This window comes from Quercus suber, unplaced genomic scaffold, assembly GCF_002906115.3.
Source record: "Quercus suber isolate HL8 unplaced genomic scaffold, Cork oak 2.0 scaffold_897, whole genome shotgun sequence".
In the NCBI taxonomy this organism is placed as follows: domain Eukaryota; kingdom Viridiplantae; phylum Streptophyta; class Magnoliopsida; order Fagales; family Fagaceae; genus Quercus; species Quercus suber.
In genome coordinates this window covers 132,455-158,278 of record NW_027070323.1, presented here as the reverse complement: position 1 = coordinate 158,278, position 25,824 = coordinate 132,455, and the positions used below count along the sequence as shown (strand labels likewise).

Here is a 25,824-nt window from a genome sequence, read left to right as displayed (position 1 = left end):
TGGTGAAAAAAAAAATGTAATTTCGGTAGTAGGAATCAAATTAAAACCTGTAATAACTTACCATCTATTATTTGTTGTGAAAATATTATAAAAATATTATGGACACAACACTTTTTTGTGATATACATTACAAATAGTAAATCTTATAAAAATAACACAATACACACACTAGTATACATATCCTATGTTCTATACCTATAGTAAAACTTACAGGAATAACACAATACACACACTAGTATACATATCCTATGTTCTATACCTAAGCAGAATTGATTGTTTGCTGTCCTCTTTCCTTGTTTATGCATAACACTTCCAGTATTTAGGATCATGTCCAAGCCAAGGTTTGAACATGAATTAATTCTTTCCATAAAGAGTATGAGAAGCAATATTAAATTATATTCACAATAAAAATGAAGTGACTATCAAATTGTCAAGAATTTCATTGCCGACAAGAATTTGGAGTAACAAAGTCCTGAAAATGACCTAAAAATCTCTTAAGTAAAACCCCCATAGCAGTTCAAAATTTAACGTATAAATATTCCTTTAATTATATCTCTATGCTTGGTTTGGGAAGCGGGATTTAAAAACACTTAATAAGTTTTTTTACTTTAAATTCAATCCAGCTAAGCACAATTTGGATCTTCGAGACTTAAAAGGGTCAAGATCAAATTAAATTTGATGCAACTTTTTTTTTTTTTTTTTGGTTACTTCTTTTAATAACTATTCATAAAAAAATAAAAAACAAAATAAAAAATCTTTTAATAACTCTCTATAAAATTAACATTTTGAAAAATCTTATTGTTGAATTACTATTCCTACACATGCCAAATTTCAAGTTAATCATAAATTATTTACCATCCAATCATAAACTCATATTTTATATGTAATTTAAAATGCAAAAAACTTGAAATTTAAACATTTTATAGAAAAGATAATTAATTAATTATAGATTGTTGATCAACTTGATATTTTGCTGGGATTGAGAATATAAAGCTCCATTTGGGTAAGTTGCGTTTACGTTTACTTTTTGGTAAGCTGTGTTTTTGGCTGGTCCATGGACCAACCAAGTGCAAATTGTGGGTGAACAGTAAATTTGAGCAATAAAAAAATTTTGCTACAGTATTTTTAGTAATAATTTTCAATTTTCAGCAAAATAAGTGATATCCAAATACACACTAAGAAGATAACGTAGTTCAACAATAAATTTGTTAAAAATCACATTCAATAAAAACACCAAGTATGCATATAATATGCATGTATAAATTAGATATTCAAGGAGCAGGACTAAACTCCCTCAGTTATTCTTATTGCCCAAAGTAAAGTAAATATGGAGTCCAATAGATCCAAAGACGTACTCTATGAATCCGATAATGTGAATGACAGCAGTAGCAGAGCGCATAATTAAAACTAGTAAGTTATCCATGCGATGCACATATAATATTGTAATATTTTATGTAAGATAGTTTTGAAGAATGTTGTTTATATATTATAGCATAATTGTTATAAAAATTTATTAGTAATGAGTTCGTCGTATGAAGCGACAATTATAAATTGCATACACATAACTATTATAATTATTCAGTTCAAGGAATGAGGAAAAAAAATATTTAGAGGAATATTGTAAAATAAAGTTGTTACAAAATCTCTCTCTCTCTCTCTCTCTCTCTCTCTCCTTAATTCTAAAAAATTCTAAAACAAAATACATGCCTTAAACACTCGCAGTCAAACTCAGCCTTTACAAAAACCATAAGTCCAAAGGAAATAAATATTATTCATTTTTTAAATTTGAAAAGTCTTGAAAAATTATACCAAATGAAATAAAAATTAAATATTTATTTTGTTCTTATCTTAGATGTGGCATTTGAGAATATTTCAATTCTCTTTGCAAAGAATGCTAATTCTATTATTGTTATTCACGGGGTATCCTTTGTCTATGTAGTGCTTCATCATGTGTTGTAGAAGTGCTTTACAATGTTTAAGGAATTATAGACATCAACATAAAAGAAAAAAAAATAACACTATCCTCCAAACGTCAATGTTTAATCAAATCTTGTTAAAGCTCAAAATTAAGAAAATTTTCTAGTGAGTACAGTTAGTGCAAAATTCAAATTTAGCAACACTGTTATTTTTTGTATGTATCCCAACCTAATATTATAATAACCTTTTGCAATATGCAGTCACTTATCAGCCAAAAACCATAATGGTTGAAAGTGATTCTTAGAACATATTTATGGATGCCCTCATAAAACTTTCAAATCTTCATCATACATAGAATATTTTGTAAATTTACATAGTAAACTGCCAAAGATAATTATGTATATGGATACTCATACTCCTTTTCAAAAGCTGAATTTAAGAAACCATATTCTAGATTGCCCTCACAACAATAACTATAGTAGATTTTGCTACCACGGGTGCCACCACATTTGCCAAAACTAGTACCACTGTCGCTGCCACCGGTACAATTGTGGCAACTACAGGTGCCACAACCTCAACACAATGAAAAATTGGGCACCAAAAAATATTTTTTTTGACAATTTTTTTTTTTCGTTAAGATGTCACAAACTTGTGTGTATCGCTATGAAATAAAAAGTTTGATATTGTCCTCTATTTATATGTTAATTAGATGGAAGAGACCTGGTTAGTGATTAGCCTAGTTTTGTTGGACCAATGCACCTCTAATGGATTCATCTACTTTTCATAAATTCAAATACATGAACTTGCTTAGGAAGATTAACAATTTTATGATAATTCTTTCAATTTACCAAGAATTTCGTAACTACCATTTCTGCTATTTATTACTATTCAGTATAAGATCATGTCTACAATCAATGATTCAACATAGAATATTAACCTCAAGCCCAATGGTTGATTGTCAAGGTTAAAAAAGAACCTTTGCTTTTAGAAAATTATACCAAAGGTTACGAAAAGTCATTAATAATTAACACCCTCCTATCTTATCTATTACTTGAAGTTTAATTAGTAAATTACTGATGTTGTATCTAAAAAGAGTAATAAGTTAATGATAATGCATTCACACCCCCCCCCCCCCCCCCCCAAAAAAGTAATTATGACAATTCAAAAGATTGTTGTGAGAGTTAAATTCTCCTTTCAAGAAGTGTACCACTTGGCAGAACCTCAGAACTGGGTCATAAGGTTTAGGCTTGGGCTTTGCATAAATTTTAAAAGTTATTTTCTTTTTTTTAGAGAATTACATTTGGTCTACTTATCAAGCGCAATACATATTGGATATAACCGTGAAAATAAGAGGCTGTTTGGATTGGGGCTAACACATTACTCAAATATCATCACTCAAAACTCATATCTCAAACTCATTACTCATATCTCAAAACTCTATTTAACCAACAACCTAAAACTCAAAATTCTTTGTTTGATTCATAACTCAGATTTTGTTCCTCTTCACTTTTTCCCTATTTTAGTAGAGCTCACACCCTGCCAAATACTTAGAATAGTAACCCACGTGTCCTCTCAGCCCATATAAAAATTGTTTAAAAACAATTTCCTTCTCTCCCACACACTCTGACTCTAGCATTTCAATAAATACCCTTCTCCCCAAATCTCCAATACTCTTCGAATCCATCTCCAACACCTCCAACACTCTCCAATTTCCATCTCTAACACACTCCATCAAATACCCATCTCCCTAATCTCCAACACACTGCATATTCCATCTCTAGCACGAATACCCATCTCCCCAAATACCTATCTCTCGAAAACAAAGGCCCATCGAAAGCAAAGTTTGAAGCTTCTATTCTTCTCCAACAAAAGTCGAAGACTATCTCTAGCAAAAATCAAAGATTATTGGTGAGTTTTTTTCGTTTCTCAGTTGTAGTGCTCTGTTGGTCTTCATTTTGTCTTCTTTCTCTGCCCTGAAAGGAACATCGAAATTCATGAATGGGTTCCAAAACTCATATCTCTATTTACTTTATTATTTTTCCACATCTCTTTTTTCCTAATTTATGACTTCATGACTACTGAAAATTGTGTTTTAATTTCGTTTGTGCAGGGTTGAATTTGTTTAGCTTTTGGTGACTATGCTCTGAAGTTAGGAATGTGGGTATTTGGTTTCTTGAGTCTATGCTCTGAGGTTAGCAATGTGGATATTTGGTTTCTTGTGACTATGCTCTGAGGTTAGGAATGTGGGTATTTGGTTTCTTGTGACTATGCTTTGAGTTTGTCTAGATTGTTCTCATTTGATTCTACCTCTGTGGTTTTGTTTGTTTTTACTATAATTGTTATCTGGGAGAGTAGTACTTTGTATTAACATGTAGCACTCTGGTGAATAATTTTCATAACATTTTGTATTAATGGAGTTAGTTTGGTTGAGATGCTTGCTATAGTGACATTGGTTGTTTTGAGCAATTATTAGGAATTGGCAGTCCTATATTCTTGCATAATCTATTTTCTTCCATCGTTTGTGTTCACTATATGAAAATTTTGAGCTGCAATAAGGAGCTAATTGGTTTACTTTTACAATATTCCTTGCAAGCATATGGCAAGGGGAAATTAAAATACTTCTTATCTTGTTAATTTTTTAGTTAGTTGGACAGCAACACCTGCAAACGTGGCGCGGAAACAGCACCTATCTTGATAGCAAAGTTCAAGAGGTTGGAGAATGAGGCAATGCTTGCTATTGAGGGTGAGAAGGAAGCACTTGCATCACTTGAAGAAGCACAAGAAAGGGAAAGAGTTGCAAACCAAAAGGTTGAAAAATGTAAGGTTGCACAAAGGATTGCTGAAGAGAAGATGAACACGTATAAACAAGTTATAGTCCTCTCATGGGTGTTTTTTATTGTATTCTACCTATTTAGTACTAGGTTTAGGGATGTTGGAAGGACTCAATTGTATCTGCCATGACAGTGTAGTGTATGTAATAGGCAATATGTAACCCATTGAGTTTGGACACATGACTCCAACAATCTGCTGTTACATTTGACATTTTAATTTAACATAATGACTCCTTTATGAATATCTTTCTCCCTGTTAATTTCAGCTTGATTTAAAAAGGTATCCTAGCTATTGAGCCCCATATATAAGACTATCCTAGTGATACAGAAATCATATTAAGTAGTTTTTCTTAGTATACCAAGCAAGAAAAAAATAGTTCAAGGCAATAAGTATAGCCCATTTGCAGTTAAGGATGATAGGAAGATTGCATAGACTTTTTTATCTATGAAAACAATACAAGAAATGGAAAATTTACAACAGCCATTACTGTGAAGTTGCTGTAAATTTACAGCCCTCTTCCTTGTTTGATGCTTACAACAAGTAAAAAATTGCAGGTTCAAGCATCGATTACTGTGAAGCTGAGCAGAACTCTAATACCACCTAAAAACTTGTATCCATTATCTTTAACCACAAATTTATTGATAGTGTCACACCAATAAGTTGCCAACCCAATTATGATAAATTGTTCCCATATCCCTTTGACAACTCTCAAGTGAACATTAACAAGTGGATCTTCAAGCTCATGAAAACAGAGGAATATTCTAGGTCATATATTATGGGAAATACATAACTTAGCTACCAAGCCCCATTCCAAAGACTCCAACAATCTGCAGGTTCCAAGATACTCTAATTTAGCAGAGTCCAAGCCCCTCACAGAAGACTAAAAATGCCTAGAACCTCATAGATTTGCAGCCAAACATAACTATAGCATCAAGGTTTGCAGCCAACTAAAAATTTGCTCAATTATTATTAGAGTATCAAGATTTTCAACCAAATATACAAAGTACCAGCACATTCATAACTTCCATTGTCAAACTACAGGATTAGTTCATAAGTTACAGAAGACATTGTTAACAATTCTTTGACAATGAATATATAATAATACAACCAGCCTAATGAGTTCTCATCTAACATAATATAACTTATATATTTAGTTCCAGTGCCAATAACATATACTGACAGCAAGATATATAGTCCCAACAACCCACCAAAATACTCCACCATACAAAAGACATTGTCAACAAGGCTTTGACAATGAAGATGCAATAACAACCTGCCTAATGAGTTCTCATCTATCATAATACATCTATCCATATATATTTATATAGAAGGTGGCAAGAACATATACTGCTAGATGGCTACATAGTCCCAACAGCCCAACAAAATACTCCACCGTGCAAAATAGCCACCCATAACATATTTCCTGATTAAATGTTGACAACGCACATAATCATCCCACATGCGGTCAGCGATATCATCTCTAAACTGATTCATAGCTCACTTGGCCTGGTTAGACATCTCCCTAACATGCCTTCAAGTTGTTGTACTACTTGATGCTCCTACAGATCTGCCATCACTATTTTGGCTAGCACCTTCTCCAAGATCGACAGTTTCCCATATATGAAATAGCTCATCAAACCAGCTGTTAATGCAGATGAAATTGTGCACAGCACAATAAGCAGAAATGATATACTACTGGTGTAAAGGCTTCAAGTTCAGCATCAAGCTCAATATGGTAAAATGGGCCTTCAAGACGCCAAAACATCGCTCAATGACCATGCGCAGTAAGGAGTGCCTATAGTCTATCATTTATTATATCCACAAACATCCAAATGTGTTTTACTTAGTATTTAAATTTAAAACATGCATACCTTCTGGTGGCCGTGGAAATTCATGCTTTGGGTTCTCAATGGCTTCCTCCTATACCCTTGAGTCATTTGCACTACCTTCCCAACCTGAATGAACATACGTAAACTACATGTCATGATCACATGCACACATCACATTAGTGGTGATAGTACTTTTTCTGCTCCTATAAGCACTAATTCTGCCAATTGGAGCTCGAACACTGACATGAATTCCATCAATTGCTCTAATGCATCTCTACAACATAATAGAAATTAAATATAAAAAATATCACATTACTCCAAATCACAAAACTCAAACATTTTATACTATTTTTTTTCATAGTGCTAATTGGCCTAGTGAGTACTCTTACTATATTGGTACTGCATCCCGTGTATGTAAGACAAAAAATTATGAACTGAACCACTATGACAGCCAAAAAAAAAAAAAAAAAAATTACAACCTTACAAAAGAAGTAGCATTGGGTGGTATCTCAAACCATGGGTGATACTTGTTCACTTGGAGATGTCGTGGGAGGCCTATGACAGTGGGATCAGGCTTAATCAAGTGCTGACCATAGGAGTAGACAGCCCGTAAAACCCTTCAAAATTTATGACTCATTGTCTCTGTGGAATGTTGGAACTTGTCTGCAACGCACCATATACGAGTGTTATGTCCAATAATGTACAAGAACATGGCAACCGATTCTTGCACATCAACACAACCCTTTCCTTCTATTAGATACTCGTGCTGTTTCAACTCATCAACCAAATGATAGAACAACGGCAAAGGCATACGGAACATCTCAAAGCACTGTTGTGGATTTCCATCTTTGACCTCATCCATGTAACCATTACCAGTCAAAATGCTTACGCGCATAGGACGTTTTTCGTAATGTCATTGTACATAAGATGCCATCTCCCCCACCAAACCATTTACATAGTTAAACTCCTCCTTACTATCACAATCCGAATCTGAATCAGTATCTGACCAATCATAATCTGTATCATCCTCGCAGTGGATGGTGTCATGGTCAAGATTGAGGCAGCTGTGCCCAAGATCGTTGCAAAACTCATGCATCTCAACTTCGCAGTTAAAGAATGGATCATCCCAATCATAGCTTCCATTGAACTGCTCCTCATCTAGGTCCGAGTAGTCCTCATCAAATTCATTGTCTCCATAATGCATCTCATCATCATTGTTGAAGTAGGCATTGTCAAAGTCATAAGTCCAAAATAAGTTAGCATCATTGGGGCTAGACATTATGACATATAAGCTGCAATGAAAAAGGATTAGTATAGATGAGGCAAAGATATAGAGTTGTATGAAATAGACAAAGCGTATAAAACAACAATTATGAATTCTTAAGTATTTAATATTACATAACACGATATAAATAGAGTTTAATAAACATGACAACAAACCAAGCCAAGTCTACAACAAACATTATAGATCAACAAAAACATAATAAAGTTTTCTGCCATTAGGATAACATCCAGAAACAAACCAAAAGATGGCTCACCAACAACACGTCTTAAACATGTTTTAATAAGTACAACCACCTCCATGAAACCACCATACAACCAGACCCAAATTACATAAACGAAATAATAGCACTAAAGATCAATTAAGATTCCGCTTAGCAACTATTTCCATCCAATTCTTCCTCCTATGCTCTGGCATCCCCATGAACACCACCCTATTCTCTTTGGGGTGTACAGTCGTGGAAACAGCCAAATACACATCATCATCAAGGTCCTCATGTTGATTCAGAACTTCAATAGCTTTTCCCAGTGAGCATGGATCACCAATAGCAGCTGATTGGCCAAAATGTTCAGAGCTACCAGTTGCCCGCCCCTTTCTTTAAGAATACCTCTCTCTTGTCATTGCAGTATTCTCTTGTAAAGCCACAATCATTTCACTTGCTCTATTTGCTTTCTTGGTGTTAGGACATATGTGAATCATGTTAGGAACATATGTCATTATAGAATTGACTAATCCTTTAACAAAACGCACTTTACTTGTAATTGAGTAGATTTAGGATGTGTTTAATGCTTCAACGAACAAAGTTTCAAGTTCAAGTGTTAAAGTCATGCAAGTCTGTCCAAGAATCAAGTGAAGAAGTGCTGGATTTTAAAACTCAACAGCTAGTATCTATCGAGATTTAAAAGGTTGTTTAAGCTTGATGCTTGACAGGTTCTCAATAGATAGGGTATCTGTTGAGATTTATGAAAATCAATTTTTTAGGATTGTTTTAAGGGCCGTCACAGCTGATGCAACTCAATGAAAAAGTTTTTCATAAGCATATTGTAAATCGAAAACATATGCCCTAGTTCATCTTTCTCTTGAAGAAGTTACTATGTTTGTACACTGTAGGGTTTTGTAACCAAGGAGCTTCATGATCTTCATCACATTGATGAACTGAAGAACTTTACAGCCAACATCTTTCTTAAGTTGGTGAGGTAGCCATACACTGGAATCTGTGCATCAAATTGGTTAGTCACGTATTAAGAGTCGTGCATTGAAAGGAGAGATTGTTACTACGAAACAAGTCCAATTGGGTATTGGGGTAAGGGTTCAAGGTAGGTTGGTATAAGGTACTAGAATTCCTTTACTTGTAACCGCTTGTTATGCTTGTTGTGATAATAGTGAATTCTCGGGAGTGATGACCTTAAAATCACCCAGTGGGGTTTTTACCATTTAGGATTTCCCCATTCATAAACAAATCATCGTGTCAATTTATTTTCCGCTGCATTTTAACTTAGTTGGTGATTTTTTTATACTACCACGCTTATTGCATGCTAATTGAATTAATTAATTAACTTGGCTAATTAATTGGTTCATTCATCACGAGGGATCAATACATTCTTGGCCTATCACTTGGCAACCTTCTTCCCCTTGGCATTCGAATCTTGAAGCAGACGTTTGTCAGCACATTGCATTTGGTCAGGACAAGGGCAATCATTCCTAGGTATTCCCTCAAGGCTCAGGCTGTAGTAGTCATCATGACCAAGCGAGGTACGACAAACATCATTGGTAAGTTCCTCCTCTAGGACACGCTCTTCATCACTATTTGGGGCTAGGGTGTTAAAAGAGATTTCAAGGGCCCCAGTTGTAGTATTGGGGGCAAATAGTTGCCTCAGTTTGTCATAGTCGGGACAGCCCATTGCAACTTAAATAATGCTCCCAAGTGTAGGATTGTCGCAAAGTAATAACTCGGAAAGTCCGAGATCGAATCCACAGGGAAAAGGGAATTGATTAGCAAACCACAAAAGAATAAAACTAAAATAATAAAGTTTAACTAAAGAGATTTTTGATAGTTTAGTAAAGGTAATTTAAATTGAGAGAAAATAACAATATATTAAGGCGTTAAGGTTTAGGGATTCACACACAACACATCTATTGGTAGTCTTAACAATATTTATTTTATAACTCAACTAAAATTCATACTCCTGATCTTAGTTGGATGATTTAACAATAAAAACTCAAGAATTAATTTTCTAAAGTAGTTTCATGCAATTGATTGATTTTAGGCAAAACAAAACTAGTGAATTAGTTCGCAGGGAATACTAAGTATTTAACGTGCCTAGGATCTATGATAAATCAAAGGATTATACAGAACTAAACAGTTTTCTAGATGAGTAAAACAATCAAAAACATAAAAACATATGCATTAAAACCAATAAATAATTGTTAAGAACATAACAATAAACGGTTGGGTTTCACCCCTTGCCTTAGCAAGACTTCTAGCAAGCCATAACACAATTAGAACTCTAAAAACTATAAAGAAACTTTTAGAAAACCTAAATTATGTTCTACAGCAGCTCTCCTCTGAATTTTGCCCTAAAAAGCCTTTAAAATGGTCAAGGAATCTTATTACAAGTTGAATTCCCGTTTGGAGAAAATCTTAGGTTTTAGGTTTCACTTAACCGAAGTTTTTGACCCATTTAACTTCAGAATTAGGACTTTTGGTAATCTACAAAGTTTTAGCCCTTTAAGTTATCTTTCCGGCCCAACTTGAATCATCTCGATTGGATATCTGAGCTCAAAGTTATGCTCCAAATACTAACTGGTGCACAAGCTGGAATCCTAATCTTAATTAGACTTGGATTAGGTGCAAATTTCCTTTGATTCCTTGCTCCAATTGGACTTGAATTTAATTGGGATGACCTTCTTTGACTTCATCATGGCCCTTGTAAAATTAAAGTTCATTAGCTTTCTTCTTTGCACAAATCCACTTATTAAATTTCATTATCCTATAAAAGAAAAATTCATGCATTAAAATTCAATTAAGCACAAAATTTATTATTCAGCATTATTCCAAAATCAACTATAAAATGCATGAATTAATTCAAAATAAGTATGATAATGCTTTTTAATAATGATATAAATATGCAAAATTAAGCTATTATTAGAGCTCTTCTTCTACAGTAACAGTGCCTTTGGATCTCCCTAAAAAGAAGTAAAATTTCCATCAAACAACAGGCCACACGAAATAGAACTGGGAAAAAAATTATCGATATGCAAACACAAATGGGGTAAAGAATGTACCGCAACAACATTTGTCCACACCTCTTTAGAACCGGTCACAGTTTGTGTTATCTCATCCCACCCTAAGCCCGTGTGATTCAAAAGCTATCCCCATTTTCGTTGTTTTTCACTTAGCCTATTATGCTTTTAAATCACCTTCTTAGTGAGCAAATTCTTCCTAGTTTGGGTATTGAGCTGCTCGGTAATAGATTCCCAAACAGGCATCTTGAACACACCATTTTCCATATTCCCTTTGACTTGTTCATCGAACACAATCTCAATAAAAATTTGCTCAATGTGGGGAGGCCACATTTTGTCATTCGCATCTTGTGATTCATGAACCATCTAATACAAATATCCTAGCACATAAACAAGTTAATTTATAGAATATATGTTGTAATAATGTGGAAATGTGGGTCCTTTTAGCCTTTTGAAAGACCAAACAAAATTTTTGCTTCAAAAATTATTTACAGCAAACAACCCACAACACCTCCACTGGTTGCTGGTTCAAACAAAGACCCACATCAAGCAAATTAGAGTTTTTACAATATACCATAACATGTATGAAATAAATAATTTCAGGTTTTCCACATCAACGGTTGCCGAAGTATAAAATTTTCACAAAACCCATAGATGTTCAACAAAGTACATAGGAGAGACACAATCAACCAAGTTAATGAAATTTTTCCACAAAATTTATATTAAATGAAACAGAGCATATTGGGTTTATAGAGGGAGAGAGGGAAAACGTTTTTACTTGAGCAGTACAAGGATCAGATTCTCAAACCAGTGTTAGCGCTAGTATCGAATGGATGTGTTGGGGTGTGCTTGTTTCTGGCTGGGATGGTTTCTTCTTCCTCTCGGTTTGTGCTAGGTTAAGAGTAGCCTGTCAAAATATGGAACAAGTGAGAGGTCTGAGCAATAAAAGAAAAGGCAAAAGTTTTGAAATAATGGTATGTCGGTAGAGGTAGGTGAAAGGCGTTAATGGAGAAGCAGTAAATGGAGGAGTAGGAGTAAGTGGAGAAGGTGTAAATGGAGTAAATGGAGAAGTTAGAGGAGTAAAGAAAATAGAGGAAAACATAGGCCATAACTGAAGTTGGAGCATTTGGCACAACAAAAGTTTCCAACGGCTCTGAGGGTGATGTAACAATACACTGAAGAGGGGCCCACACATTTGCAATTATTTACTCAAAATGCCACAAAACTCATTTCTCAGAAAGTGAAAATAGCCTCTGAGGAGTTCACATTTCTCATTCTCAAAACTCAAAATTTTGAGATATTAGTTATGAAAACACAAACTAGAAACTGAACCAAACAATATTTCAGCTAGTGGGTCCCACGGACTTTGAGTTTTGAGTTAAGGTTTTTGAGTTATGTAACTGAAAATAGGCCAATCCAAACACCCTCTAAGTTACTCTAATTTATTAGGTAACAGTTAAAAAACCTTACAAAAAAAGGTTAAAACTAAATGGAAGCTTAAAGCACCTCATGGCAAGACCTTATGCACTCACGCATGAGATCTCATTTATATATATATATATATATAGATAGATTTGATGGTGTGGTCAGGAGGACGATCTGCAAACAATAATTCGTTAGGTCATGTAAAGAGTGAGAACCTCGAGAGCTGCATATGTGACATGACGCCAATCTAGGAATATAAGTTCAGTAAGACTACGGAGTTCTGATCTTTTTACCTAAGCAATGCATATGGAAAACCTAGAATGATGGAGGACCACAACAACAAAGCATTTAGTAATGTAGTTTTTATATGGAATTAAAATGTGCTACTTAGCTTATAATCTTTGAATTTTCATTTATTCTAATAATTTTCGTGTGAGTTGGGAATTTGTCATGGTTCGTGATTTAACGTCATGGTACTTTTTGAAGAATGAATACATTTTATTTATTTATTTATTTTTGGGTGTGTGTATTTTGTGTTTGTCTTATGTTGCTTGAATTAATTCTTATTATATCGGTTATAGGGGTGTCCATAGGCCGAGTCAGATTAGGTTTGGGGTGTACCTATCACTTGTCTTGACAATTTCAGGTATTGAATTACGCCACCCATTATTGATCCAAGGGTACATAGGTCACAAATTACCAGATCTTATCAAAATGTCATCAATCACGGCAGAACTACCATGTCCAGCAGAGACTAGATGGATCTCTCCAAATTCGGTCGATATCTTACTGGAATCTCAATCAATTGATAAAGATTAGTAGCACAAAATAAAGAATGACGGGGGATAGGCGAAGGTAGAAGGGGCTTGTCGGTAGGAGCGGGCTCACTAGATTTTGAAGGAGGAAAACGACGTCAACCCCCGCATTCATAAGATCAGTCAATTTTTTTGGGTATGGGTTACTGATAGACGGCCTAGTTGGTTGATGCTAACTAAGAATGTTTTTTTTTTTTACTAACATATGCTCTTATTAGTAAACTATTTTAGAAAACTTTTTATGGAAAAATGAAAAGTTACAAACTTTTTTGACAATTTTTTCAATTCTGGATTTCCTATAAAATATTTCCAAAAACAGATGATCATACATTAACTGCCTCTCTCTCTCTCTTTTTTTTTTTTTTTTGCTTGATGCTAACTTACATTGGTTGGCTTGGAATAGAAGTACTCTATTCATTTTAGGATTTTGTAAAGAAGCTTAAGCGGTTAAGCCCACCTTGTCATGCTTTGTTATTGGACACACACGATAGTAGTCTTTTATATATCAGGTTTAGAGAATTAAGAATTTTTAAGGTATGCTAACTATGGTGACTTGGTGAGATGGACTTTTTGGATGTATTTGGGCTTTGGTTTTGATTAATTATGTTCTTGGGTAATTATTTCTTCTATATATTTTTCTATTTCTCTTTTGCATAAATCTATTATAATTGACTAAACAAGTTTGGTATCAAAACTTATGCTATGTCAACAAACCTGAATCAGAGCCATGAATTTTGTTGTTTTTCTTTTCCATTGAAGGGCTATTCTAGTTTTGTTTTTGGAATCTTTGTTCAAGAAATTGACTTTTCCAAAAGCAATTATGTCTATTTTGGTTGTGCAATTATATCTGTTTACTTGGATTTCTCAGAACGATGTTAAATGTCTTGTCGGCAATGAAATTAATTTTAGATAGAAAAATTAGATAGGAATTAGGAAGAATGTGTTGGCGTTTTAGTTTGTGACAAGACAACAAAAGACACCTAAGCCATGGCATCACAAACTTTTGTGAAATTAGAAGGTGTAGAATGGGCAAAATTTGCTAGTTGGACTGATTTTAAGAATTTTTTGGGTGAACAGCACACGCGTGAAACTAATTCGTCAGTTGGACTGTTTTTGAAAATCGAGTTTAAGAAAATCGAGTTTCAACCCATTTTTCTCTTGCCCACACCCTGTCAGTGACTAAAAAAAAAAAAAGTGGAAGTCGAGTTTAAAAAACTCGAGTTGCATTTGCACAGAAGTCGAGTTTCTTAAACTCGACTTCCACTTTTTTTTTTTTGGAAACAGTCTAACTAACGATATAGTTTCAAGCGCATTTTGCTCACAAAAAAACTTCTAAAAATCAGTCTATTTAGCAAATTTTGCCGTGTAGAATGATTAGGTTTCATGCATGTGTGCATGTGAACGCACGGTTGTTGGTGTGTACATATATAGAATTGGAGTTACGTTACTTACACATGGTCTTTTCATGCATACACAAATTGTGGCCAAAACCTTAAAATATGTTATGAAAATCAAATTATGTCATCCCAAACACATTTTGAACGCAATTTAAACACTTCCTACACATGTTTTATAGTAATGTTTTGGGGTTTTTGAGCCCCAAACCCTCCTACCTAAAGAAACTCCCCAGAGCCATTGAAAATGTTATATTCTTTTTAAAAGTCAAAGCCCTCACTTTTCTCTATATACTATGAAACTCCGAAGGAGTATTTTCTCTCAGAAGCAGGATTTTCTTTCTGTCCTTGTAGTCTTACTAATCTTCTAGTTTTCTTGGTTGGGTAGGAATGCATTTAGAGGTTCTGTTCCCAAATTTCTAAAGACTAAAGGACCGGTTAAAACCAAGCTTAAGAACCATTTGAGCAAGGTACGTGCTTCCATATGTTATGATAGTAATGAGAAACTATATACTTATCGAAAGATTTCGTTAAGTGTCAACAGATTAATTCATTTTCAATAATTAAATGGACCAAAGTGGATCGTACTTGACCAAAACAGACCGAAAGGGCTGAAGTGAATGGAAATGGACTAAAGTGGACCCAAGTAGACTGAAGTAAATTGAATTGGACCAAAATGAACCAAAATTGACTAAAATGGACTGAAGTGGACCAAATGAACTGAAATGCTACACTGATGTAGCTCAATATGAGCATAGTAACAATAAATGCTACGTTTCAACTTTTAAATATTATATAGAATATAGACGTTTTATACTATTTTCCAACAATATCACATTCATGGTTTTCAGACCCAAACCGGACCGGGCAGTCCAACCAGGTTAACTGAGAACCGAACTGAAATTCGATTTTATAAGCATAGAAAACGAGGCATGCCTATTAATTCTATGAACCCCTTAAACCGGAGTTGGACCGCACAGTTCATGCAGAACTGTGGCATGAACTATGCGGTCCAACCCTAGTTCAAGCATGACTGTTAGATAAGAAAAAATCAAAAAATGCGCTTACCAGGTTTAGAACCTAGGCATGGTCAGAGATGCAGCTGAAGCCTAACCACTCATCCAAACTTGCTCAACAATAACCAAAAAAAAAAAAAAATACTTGAAGTAAACTTAATGCAATTTTTTTTAAAAATTTTTTATAAAAACAACTTAACACAATTATATTCTGCTTAATTAAATTATCCATCTCTTACAAGGAATAAAAAAAAAATATAATTAAAATCCTTCAAAGATATTCAAGTTTACTTCAAAAATTAATCATAAATTTTAATGTTTTCATGGTTATTATTTTATTTTTATTAATTTTCTTATTTAATTATTAAATATATGCTTAAATATCATTAAATTTCCCTCACATATATAGATATATTAGTTAATTTTGCTAGTTTTATAAATTTAATATCTATATTTAGGCTTTAATTAATTGTGACATTATCACGGTTCAACTCCGGTTTAACCTCGGTTGGACATCAAAAATCTTAAACCTCTTTCTTTTAGGATTCAATGAACAGTCCAGGTTTCAAAACCATGATCACATTCCTGCTTTGGTATTTAGTAAGAGCTTCTACAATTTATCAACACACATATATACCATTATTTGGTACTTGAATATAAAAAAACTCTTAATTTATTCCATTGCAAGAAAATTTCAATATATAAAAATTAAAAATTAAAAAATTAAAATAGAGAGAAAGGAACATAAAGGGAGAAAATATTGTGAAATACCACATGGGAAGTGGCAAAAACTTGATATGCATACTAAAGAGAAATAAATACCTCAAAATCCCAATGAGATCTGCAAAAGAGAAAATGTATACATTTTCGATGGGCTCCTTTTTCTTTCGCTACGTGGCTTCGTGGGCTTGTCCAAATGGCATTTACTTTTTCCGTTAATCTGGAAAGAAGGCTGCTTCATTGTAAACCGAAAAGAAATTATATTTTGGGCTCTAACATAAGATAGCCCATTCTCATTGTTTAAACTTCTTTTTGAGTCTGTTGTGATTACAAAGAACGCTGTCTCGACATTAATTTTTTTTAGAAAATTATTCATTTTTTAGAAAGTATTTTCTGAAAAACTATCTTATTTTTTGGTATTTTGTAACAACCTTAAAAATGGACTTGAGAACGTTTTATGGTATTTGGTATTCACAATTTTTATAACATTTCTTGTATAATTTAAAACATGTATAATATGTGTATTATGTAAACCCACCTAATGTAATCAATATAAATTAATAATAAAAAAATCAAGAATGAATTTGGTTTTCAAACAAAAATTTTGACAACGGATACAATCAAAATTAGCTATCAAATTTTCATGATCTCATATACTCATCTTGTTCATATATAGGAACAGTAACGTGCATAATATATATATATATATATTAACCATATTTCTCTTAATTCAAAATAATCATTATACCCATAAGTTCCATTTTAAATAGTTCAAAATGCCACATAGGCCAGATAGTTTACCGGCAAACTAATCCACTGCAAATAGTTTGATAAATACTTAAAATTGTTATAGAACTATTGATAGATCTGTGAGGAGAAAAAAAAAATTTATTAAAGAACAGTGTTATAGAGGGGAGAAGAAATAGGGAGAAAAAAGAGAAGAGAGGTAGATAGAGAGAGAAATCTGTGGGAAGAGAAGAGGTTAGAGGGTGTGATAGTGAGAGTGTGAGAAGAGAGAAAAAAAAAATAAAGAGAAGAGAAGACCTGAGAGAGTTTATTGTGAGAAATGTTGAATGGGCAAAAGAAAATATTGTTTCCTAAATCAAAAGAATATAATATTTATAAGAGTTATGCACCGCATGCGAGAGAGATTGTTTTCCTTTTTCTTTTTTTTTTCTTTTTTTGGAAAAACAACTTATAGAAAATAAGCCTTATTTTTATAAGAGTTTTCTATTGACTAAAAATAGTTTTCCGTTGACTAGTGTTTTTTATGTTACCAAACACTGACAATTGTAGAAAACTATCTTTATAAAAGGTTTTTTAGCAAAGCAAACAGAGCAGAAGAGTCAACCAATCAAAAAAATTGGCCAAGGCCCCTAGACTAAGGAACCTTATTAATGGTCATCCGCTTCAAAATTAAAATAAATAAATAAATAAAAAGTATTTCTCATCCCAACTTGTAACGACTTTGCCCACTCGATGGAATTATTGTGGAAAAAAAAAAGGGTTGGTGCCAAAGAAGAAAAAAGGTTCTTGTTTTAGGCCTAGTAAAGGAGAACTACCTAAACTTGACAAATTAAAAATTATACCTGTTATACATTTTATAATAAATTTTAAAAAATAAAGTATATATAATACCTCATTACAAAACAATTATATATTTCCACACATCGCATGGATCTGCGACTAGTTTTATATATAATAGGTACACCGTACACATGAGTCTCAATAATTGGACTATGAGCTTTAAAATTTTTGGATTATGTCATCCATTTTTCTCTACTTGCTTTGTGGAATACTTAACTGGTTAGTTGTTAAACTTAAAAATTAATGTATTATCCAATATTTATTTTTAAGGGGTTTCTTTGTTTTCTAATTTGCTTTGCAAGATGGCCTGCTTAAAGAAGGCTACTAAGCATTAGCATCCGGGTTTGTTAAGCAACATTTATTTTACATCTTCAAAATCTATTTTATCTATTTCACCATCTCATTTTTTATTTTTACAAACAACTCATTAAAATAATATAAAATATACCAACAAATAATATTAAAATTTTGGTTTCTCTCTTTTCTCTTCCATCACCCTTTTCTCTCTATCTTTTTTTCACTCTCTCTAGCAAACTCACACAACACCTTCCACCATGATAGGCCAAGAATGTATTGACCCCTTTGATAATCAAATTAATTTATCCAAATAAAATTAATTAGATTCAATTACATGCAATAAGCGTGGTAGCACAAACAAATCACCAACTAAGTTAAATGCAACAGAAAATAAATTTGACACAATTAATTTGTTTACGAATGGGGAAAACCATCGAGGCAAAACCCTACCAGATGAATTTAAGGTCACCACTCCCGAGAATTCATTATTATCAAAACAAACGATTACAAGTGAAGGAATCTCAGTACCTTATACCAACCTACAGTTGAACTCTTATCCCAACACCCAATTGGACTTGTAATGTAGTGACAATCTCTCCTTTTAATGCACGACTCCCAATACGTGACTAACCAATTAATGCACGGATCCAAGGACGTGACTAGCACATCAACTTGAGAAAGATGTTGGCTACAAAATTCTTCAATTCATCCACATGATGAAGATACAAAAGTTCCTTAGTTACAAAACTCTTGGCGCACAAACACAGCAGCTTCTTCAAGAGAAACATGAACTAGGGCAAATTATCTCCGGTCAGAATTTGAGTGAATAATCACTTTGCATCAAGTTGCATCACCTTTGACGGCCCTTAAAATAATCCTTATATATGTCTAGGGTTGTGAGAAAAGAAACCCTACACAAATAGCTTGGATATGCATGAAAAACAAATCTGGAAATCTGAATTTCGTAATTCTCGATAGATACAGCTTCTATCGAGAGCTGTTGAGAATCACATATTAAATCTCGATAGATACATCTGTTGAGCTATCTGTCAAGTTTTAATGAACAACACTTCTTCACTTGATTCTTGGACAGACTTGCATGGCTTCAATACTAGACTTGAACTCTTGTTCCTTGAAGTATTAAACACATTCTAGATCTACCCAAATACAAATAAAATGTGTTTTCTCAAATGATTAGCCAATTTTATATGATATATGTTCTAACAAGTTCTACATATGTCCTAACACACCAAGACTCAGCCACACTAAGCCAAAAACACCAATTCTGTCACCACTAAAATTACCCCAAAAAAAAAAACTACCACCACCACTGAAAATCCTTACCACCACTAAAACACCCACAGACCCACCAAATCCGACCTAAACTCTGAACAATCGCATCTAAATTTGACCTAAACTTTGAACAATTGCCACCTAAATCTAACCCTAATCTGTAACCCCCAACCACCATCAACAAAATCCTTAACACCATAAGAAATAGGATCAGCCCCCACTCTGAATCAACCTAACCTAAACCCAAATTAGTCAAACTACCACCACTGGTCTACACTACCATTGTGACCTATTGCAAACCCATAGCCTAAAGTCACTAACTAGCCTTGAACAACCCACCACAGACCCATCGAAACAAATCACAACCATCGAACCCAAATCCATTTCAAAACTGCAGGCCCAAATCCATCGGAACTTCTACCCAACCTAAATCTGAAATTGCAAACCCAAAGAACGAACACCATCGAAACAACTACACCCATACCACCGAAATTGGAACAAATAAAAAAAATCACACACCCATACCAGAAAAACTATAAAGAGCATCAGGCCAGAGAAGAGAGATTCACCAATACCCAAATCAAAACAATTACAAACAGTTGTTGTTTCGCTGATCTCCGAAGATGTCGATGATCCGACCCAATCACCATCCAAACACAACCCAAACGCCCGACCCAAACAACAGCCATAAGTGCAAAAAGAAGACAAATTCAAAGAGTGAAAGGCATTGAGCGAGAAGAGAGAAAGGGAGAAGTGTAGAAAAGAAGAGAGAGAGAGAGAGATTGAATATAATATATTATTTTTGTTTACATCCGAGTGAATAGTTGGTTCTATATATGAGAACCAACTATTCATAGATGGCAAAAATAAATCCATTCCCACACCGAATGTAGCTGAGTTTTAGCTTGTTAGTTGCTAAAATAGCAACTGTGGGTTTTTACACCCCCAATGCTAGTGCTCTAAGTGGAGTAAGCCTACATCAATCAAATTGACCCACCATATTTGCTTTTCTATTATGGCCCGATCACTTTTAGGGCTATAAAGTATATAAACAAACCAAGTCATTTATGAATAGTTTAGGTTCGATTTGGGAAAAAGCTTAATTATGTTTTATCTAGTAAACGAACCAAACTCAAACATAATAATTTGTTTGTAAAAGAGCTCATGCATGTGCATTAGGGTTGATATATATATATATACACACACACTCTAAGTACATGCGTCGCGTGTGCTCAGATGTTCTTTTATTTATTTATTTTTTTGTAAAAGTCAATAATTTGTATATATTATAATTTAGAAATATATATTTTTATTTTTCAAAAAAAATAAAAAGGACAAATTTTAGGGAATAAAAAGAAGAACGTGAAGGAAAAAAAAAATCCTAAATTTTAGGAGTTCGCTTTTTGAATTCAAAATTAAATTTGTTATTTGATATTTATGACCTTATTTCTAAGAGAAATTACCCTTCATTAATGAGAGTAGTTTTTGAACCATATAAAAATCCAGTTCAAAAAGAAGAATCATCTTTTATATATATATATATATATATATATATATATATTACTATGAAAATCAAGCTTGATGGGCCTTATATATATATATATATATATATATATATATTACTATGAAAATCAAGCTTGATGGGCCTTCATATGGACATACTAATTAAGTTTTCACAACCCCATTTGTATACTTAACTTTTTTAAAAACGCATCAAGTCAAAGTCTATTGTACGATTCTCAATTGATTGAGAAGGAGTCTAGATTAAATCTCGGTCGATTGAGGATGTGTCAAACATGTATTGAGATTCCAAAATTTCTCTTTCTTCTAGCTAATCTTGGGTTTTTTGTCTTGGACTCACAAATATACATTAAGACTTGACATTTTTGTCATGGTTGTCAACACTTAATCTATTGATATTAACAATGTGGGTAAAAAATAAGTTAATCAATTAGCTCGTGAAGAAGCTTGAACTTATTTGATAATAAAATAAACTAAGTTTGAACATACAATCTAAATCATTGATAAAATCAAGCTCGACTTGTATTATTATTATTATTTTTTTTTTTTTTGAGCTAGGCTTGTATTTGGAATAAAAAAATAAAAAAATAATCCTAATCATTTAATACTTGACTTTTTTGAGAATCATTTAATACTTGACTTGGTTTCGTTTAATGCCCTAGTTACTCAAGGAAATCCAATCCCTTCCTTCTCTTTCATATTCCCTCCATCTATGGAAACTTTCCCAGCTGTGATTGCTTTTGGTCTCAGAATTAAGTTGGAACTTGACGGAGCCTGACATTGCTTTTGATAGCCAAACCTAATCTGGGAATAGAACGCCTAATAGCATATCAATCACCTAAAGCTATTTCACCTGAATTATTACCTCGACTATTGAACAATGAACAGCTGAACGGAGAAGGATTTATAAATCGCTTTGGGTAAATGAAGTATTTTTACAAAAAGTTGCGCAGAATTAAACCGTAGAAGGCCCTTCGTTGATAAGCAAATCATTACTCATTGAACTGTTACGGTGTTACTACATAAGCAAATCATTTCATTTGAATTTCCATGACAAAAATGAGAAATATAAAATTTTATGCTTGTTTCAATAACAGTATATCTACTGTAATTTCCTCTCTTTCTGGAGGTTCTGGCCTCTGACTCTAGAGTTGCCTTTCCTCTTGCAATAAAAGTAATTTGCTCATGATAATAATAGTTAAAAAAAAAAAAAAAAAAGCTTGTTTCAATTCAACAAAGCAGGATTTGCACAAATTTCCAATTTCAACTGTTGCAAGTCTTCTCATATATGTCAATTCCAATGTTAACCAAAGGAAGTATCATCTACTTGACATTGTTATACTCAAAACCCAAGATATAGAAATCCTACCTACTGATATTGGTCTGAAATCACAGTACATGGGGTGCTAGACAAGAAAAATTTGTTGTTACCAAGAACATTTTTAAGCAGCTTATTATATAGCTTCAAGAAATAATTTGAAATGTCATTTCATTTGTTCCTTTTAAGCCAATCAAGAATGCCCTTCTCTGATTCTGTAAGCTGCTGCCCTTCTTTCCCATTCAAAGATCCTTCCACAAACTCAAAGTAGTCCTTGTAATTACGCTTGTAATAACTGTCCAATCTCTGCATTTTAGAAATGAAATTAGTACACTTGTTTTGCTATAAACTAGTCATTACATTTACACCTAAGTCTAGGAAATCTGAACAGGAAAACATTTACCTCCTTGTTATTTTTGGTTTTGTTTTCGTCTGACTTCTTCAAATACTCTGATAAGATTATCAACTGCTAAGTAATGTAGACTATAGACTGAAAAAAGAAAGTGCGCGCATGGAACCAAGAAAATAACCAAAAAAGAAAGCACAATGGAAGCTAAAGAGAGAGAATATGGGATACTTTGAAGAAGCTCAGTTCTGGAGTCAGTAATTTGAGTAGCAGCAAGCACTGTGGACAAAAGGAGGCCTCTCCTTGCTATGTCTGTAGAGGTAGAGTTGGTGTTGGTTGAGGTTGGTCTTTTTCTCTCACTTCTATGAACTGCCTGCACGTTTGATGAAGCATACTTGTTCACTGTGGCAGTCAGTGCCATCAGAATACTTTGGCCTATTGAACTCATTATTAGAGAGCAACCATTACAACTCTCTCTCACTCTCTTCCTGTCCTTTAGATAAGGATGAAGATAAGGCTTCCTTGGTCCGTCTAAATTTGCGTAACTCGCATGATTCAAATGACTAAATTTGTAATTTTCTAAATAGACCCTGCAAACCCGTCCAGGCCTACATGAAATAAAAAGGTATGAGTAATAGGAATATAGAGCAGCCCAAACAATCTTGTATCCAATTTCAACCCAACCCGGCCGGATTGAATTAACTCGATCCTTCTATTATATAATTAAAATTTATACTTTTTTATTTTTTTTATTAACGCATTTTCATGTTTCTAACTTTTTATACTGAAGTAATATTAAAATTTTTATATCGTAGATCAAAATATTAATGGCATTTCTTATCAATTTGACGCATAAATATTTTCAATACCCAATTTATTACTAACGTTGAACATTTTTTTTTTTAAGTTCAATATAGATTTTCTTATTAATTAATTACTTATTTTTCATTATCTAGCACGTTATATTTTATTATTAAAGGTGAGTTTAGGTTAACTTTTCTCTTTTAAGATTTTTTTAAAAAAGTATATTTGCTTATTTATAGTTTTTTAAAGTCGAAAAATTTTGTAGTATTGGGAAAAAAAAAAAACGATTTCAATGGCTTTTTGGCTATTATTTAACCATAATAAATATGGAACCACGATCTTTTAAGGTGGGTCCAAATTAGGTAATGTTCTCCTATGTGGGGAGAATAAATAAATATGAGTTTTTTCGACAAACCGAGAAGGAATGAATAAAAAATTGATTTCAAAAGTGCCAGCTTGAACAAATTTTTTATTAGACCCTCTACTCCATCTCATCAACTCATCCCTTCTCTCATCTCGTGCCATGTCAAAGAAATAATTTTTCAACATTTAAAAAAAAAAAAAAATAGAAACCAAACAATCTGAATACTATGAGACTTAACACAACTAGATGAAAGGACAATATTGAACATAAATGAAAGTTAAAGGATTGAAAAGAAAACTTTAAGGAGAGAATTGAAAGCGAAAAAAAAAAAAAATTTTGGGGTGTAATTTATAATTTAAACTAAAAACAAATACATTATTATCTACCACACTTTACTCTACTTTAAATCTTTTCACGCCTAGGAAACAATGTCCTTAATAAGACGTTGGTAACTACCATCTTTTTATTTAACCCAATGATATATGATTTTATTGTTTTGTTTGTTCTGAAGTAAAATATTTTTTGGCGTTTGGTTTGACATATAAAAATTTTCAAGTAAACCATCAAAACTGATGGCTCAACACCAAAGTTATTAGCATCGGAAGTTCAATGACCAGATTACTGGAACCAGCAATCACTACAAAAAACTGGACCTATAGAGGTGTTTGTGAAACACCGCTATAGGTACTAAAAATGCCACTATAGGCCCATTTTGGCTATAGTGGCGTTTACAAATGCCACTATTGTATTACCACTATAGGACCGCCCTATAATGGCATTTGCAAACACCACTATAGACCAATTTTTTTTTCTTTTTTTGAAAAAGGCTATAGTGGCATTTGTCAAACCTATAGTAGCGGTTGACAAACGCCACTATAGCCTTTTTCAAAAATAAAAAAAATTAAAAAAAAAAATTGGTTTATAGTGGTGTTTACAAACGCCACTATATGTCTATAGTGACGGTACAATAGTGGCGTTTGTGAAACGCCATTATAGCCAAAAAAACCACACAAAAAAATTTTGATTACCAAAAATTAATTTTTGGTAATCAAGAGAATTTTTCTTTTGACGTGAAAAAGTTTTTTTATTTGAATTAAGATTGTAATTAAATTAATATTACAATTTTAATTAAATTAAAAGATACAAAACAAAATACATAATTAAAATAAAATACAAGCACTATAGCTATCCCAGCAAATTCAAAATGAAAACACAAACCCACCTTAAAAAATTCAAAATCAAACACAAAATGCTCACATCCAAAAAAAAAAAAAAAAAATAGCAACTCCACTCCAACAAATTCAACCACCACAGAACAACCTGCAAAAAGAAATCATCAAATTGATTAGAAATCTCATAGACCCACGAAGAAGAGTTGACAGCAAATAAGGAATACACTAGAATTATTATCAAAAAATAAATAGACCAAAACAATCATAAATTTTGTTTTTTTTTTTTTTTTTTAAATGCTTACCTACAACTATACAACCAATGGCGTCAAACACCATCTACAAATTTGAACAAAATCAATAAGCTGCAACGTCATCTGAAAATCCAAAATCTACAAACATTAACACCACCACAAATAAAATAAAAGAAATAAAATCAAAATGGAGAGGAAGAGAAAAGTATCAATTCAGGTGTGAAGTGAAAGAAGAGTGAAAGAAAAAGAAAAGAAGAAAGATGGAGGAGTGGAGACAAAGGAGAAGAAGAAGGAAAGAAAAAACAAAACAAAAACAAAAGAGAAAGGAAGTTTGAGACTTGGCGTGGAGAGATAAGGGAAAAAACAAAAAAAACAAAAAAACAAAAAAACAAAAAAAA

The 25,824-nt window shown here is 33.1% G+C and overlaps 1 protein-coding gene across 1 annotated transcript; it reads right to left on the bottom strand.

Moving 5' to 3' along the window:
• Positions 1–22,448: 22,448 nt before the first annotated feature.
• Positions 22,449–23,366, bottom strand: LOC112026443 (uncharacterized). Its single transcript, XM_024059130.2, has 3 exons — positions 23,067–23,366; positions 22,893–22,939; positions 22,449–22,795 (listed from the first exon to the last, which is right to left on the bottom strand). The coding sequence occupies exons 1-3, from the start codon at positions 23,281–23,283 to the stop codon at positions 22,661–22,663; spliced, it is 399 nt and encodes a 132-aa protein (XP_023914898.1). The 5' UTR covers positions 23,284–23,366; the 3' UTR covers positions 22,449–22,660.
• Between the last annotated feature and the right edge of the window lie 2,458 nt (positions 23,367–25,824).

Bases quoted from the DNA above. Each gene is read 5' to 3' on its own strand.
- LOC112026443 (XM_024059130.2), bottom strand. From the start codon at position 23,283: ATGAGTTCAATAGGCCAAAGTATTCTGATGGCACTGACTGCCACAGTG. The intron at 22,940-23,066 runs GTATCCCATATT...TAATCTTATCAG, and splicing joins CAGAACTGAGCTTCTTCAAA to AGTATTTGAAGAAGTCAGAC. The intron at 22,796-22,892 runs GTAAATGTTTTC...TCTAAAATGCAG, and splicing joins AAACCAAAAATAACAAGGAG to AGATTGGACAGTTATTACAA.